This window comes from Erigeron canadensis, chromosome 5, assembly GCF_010389155.1.
Source record: "Erigeron canadensis isolate Cc75 chromosome 5, C_canadensis_v1, whole genome shotgun sequence".
Classification (NCBI taxonomy): domain Eukaryota; kingdom Viridiplantae; phylum Streptophyta; class Magnoliopsida; order Asterales; family Asteraceae; genus Erigeron; species Erigeron canadensis.
In genome coordinates this window covers 646,863-649,492 of record NC_057765.1, presented here as the reverse complement: position 1 = coordinate 649,492, position 2,630 = coordinate 646,863, and the positions used below count along the sequence as shown (strand labels likewise).

Here is a 2,630-nt window from a genome sequence, read left to right as displayed (position 1 = left end):
TTCTAGTAAGCTCTAATAAATTCTAGTACAAATTAATAGGCTCAATTGGTGTTCCTTTTAATGCTCTTGAAAAGGAAGTTCTTCATGCATGTACCTTTCTGCACACATCACTACTCCGTCGTGCTGCCATATATATTTGCCCTCACCCCCAACACACACACATATATGTTGATCTTCACATCCTATTGTTTTGTGTTAAAATAATCCCGATTAACATACGATTGTTCATTAGGTTAATATTAATGTTTTTAATTAATGCATGCAATATGTGAATATGATATATATAGTGACCTCCATTCCCTGTTTAGGTTTCAAGCAGCCTAGGTAGCTAGCTAAGGGATATATGTTTTGAATGGCTTAGCGAAATAAAAGACAATGAAATGAATGAGTAAAGCTATATATATATTTGATCATCACATGACTAATAAAACAAATAAACATCAATTGATCTTCAAACAGTTTTATTTTCTCAATCTTACAAAACATATATATTGGTTTACACACACTAATCAATTATTATTCCACATTTTGGAATTATTATCAAATCTCTCTCAAAGTTCTTAATTATATCACAATAATGCAATTATACTCTAGTTAACTTAAACAACCTATCTTACCTTGATTAAACAAAAAAACTATTACACTTTTGAATAGCTATAGCTATATATATATATATAGCTCACTTGAAAAATATATTTTATGAAATTAATAATATTAAATGTAAACAAAATTGCTTCCGATTATGAAAAAGTTTTTTCTTTTAAATTAAAAGAGATGTTATGAACGACAAGCATAACCACAAGAGAGTGCCATCAACAAGATCGCAGCTTCCTTCTCGTCATGTGGAAACACACCATGAAATGCCAAGCTTTTTCTTAAGCTTACTAAGAAGTCTTCGACACAGTGTTTTCTTGCTGGAGACGACGAAGATTGAAATTGTTTCGTCTTGTTTATTTGCTTGGAGTATTGTGTTTTCTTGAACTTTGTAGCATGCCCAATGTTGTTTGTTTTTTTGTGATCTTTATGCAGAATCTTTGTAGTAGCTTTTAGTGATGATGATGATGTTGGTGTATCACTGAAAACATTATTTGTTTCTTCTGCCGCCGCCGACGCCAGAGCCATTGCCTTACGTGCTTTCCGTTGCCGGATCCCACATGCATTGCAGAGTGACTAAACACAAAAGATCATGGAAATTCATGTACGTTAGAAGATTATATATAGTTAAAAGAGTGAATTGAAAAATGGGCATTTTGATAGATCTCAATTCATTTTAATTTGGTGTTTCTTTTGGATAATTTAGTATTTGATTCAATAAATATATAACCTTTGTCCCTAAAATGATATATATCATATCTAGCTTATAATTTTCACCTTTTTTTTTTTTTTAAATTACTGGCTACATTAACTAGTAGCTAGCTAGCTAGGTTGGTTGGTGTTGTAAGTATTAAGATCAGCTTGAATTATATATGTGCGCGCGTACCTTAGGGCCTTGAGGTCCACTTCGCCATAGAGGAGTCTTCGTGGTATTGCAATCGGAACAAGACCTCATGGGGATGTTGTAGCAAGTGCTATTATTATTGATTGAGTTTGAGTTTGTGGTTTCTCCCATTATTGGAAATGATGTTGGTTCTTTATGATCTTCAAGCTTCAGTTCTCCGCTGGATGGCTGCAAGGTGTTTTCCGTCGTCATTGGGTTGGTTTTCTTCATTCGAAGCATTACTCTCATCTTCGAAGACATCCACCTAACTTGATTTTCTTCATTCATATGATGATCATAAGTTTCATTCTTCCACAAAGAAAATTTAAGCCCACTAGTCTTAATGCTTCTTCCTCTTTCATCATGGCTTTCTACATGATGATCGTCGCATGCTTGTGATCCGAAATTAACATCCTACAAAGAATCAACAGTTTATAATAAGTGATCAAACAACCCTTGGATAATTTTTTGAGATTCTTAACTCACGTATCACACAAAAAGCTAGCCATGAAAAAAAATTCTTCGTTTAATTAAATTTAAATTAAAAAAAAAAGATCAATAATTAACGTTTAATCAAAATCATGTCATCACTAAACACATAAAAAAACAGCTCAATTTTTTTTTTTATCCCATTAAATATGGTTACCTTATCTTGTGATGGATGTGATTCTAGATTGAAAGTACCATCTTGATGATCATGAGTAGTAGAAGAGTTTAAGAAAAGATGGCAAGTGAGAGAATCCGAAGACGATGAAGCTTGTGAATTAGGGCTCAAGAATTGGTTTTCATTGAGATGATCGCGAGGGCTAAGGAATTGGTGTTCTATATATTGATCATTGGACAACGTCTTCAAGTAAATTGGAGTCATCTATATATATATCCAGTGATAAAACGACACAAAGTGATCGGTAAAGTACTACGCTTTGCAGAAAGAGTAGCTAACTACAAAGCAAATGCACGGGGGGGCTAAAATGCGGAAACTCTCTTTGTTTAATTAGCGCTAATAAGGGCCTTCACATGAGTTCGTCAAAGAAAGATAATTAATATATATGTCTATACATATATAAAGGGATAGATAGAATAGATGTAGATATGTGTGTTAATATTAGGTATTTTGTGTGAGTATTGCATATCAACCAACGAACAAGTTTAA

General features: G+C 33.0%; 1 protein-coding gene across 1 annotated transcript; it reads right to left on the bottom strand.

The window, feature by feature from the left end:
* Positions 1–591: 591 nt before the first annotated feature.
* On the bottom strand, positions 592–2,630 carry LOC122599976 (GATA transcription factor 21-like). Its single transcript, XM_043772600.1, has 3 exons — positions 2,124–2,630; positions 1,481–1,891; positions 592–1,170 (listed from the first exon to the last, which is right to left on the bottom strand). Exons 1-3 carry the CDS (start codon positions 2,343–2,345, stop codon positions 778–780), a joined length of 1,026 nt encoding a protein of 341 aa, XP_043628535.1. The 5' UTR covers positions 2,346–2,630; the 3' UTR covers positions 592–777.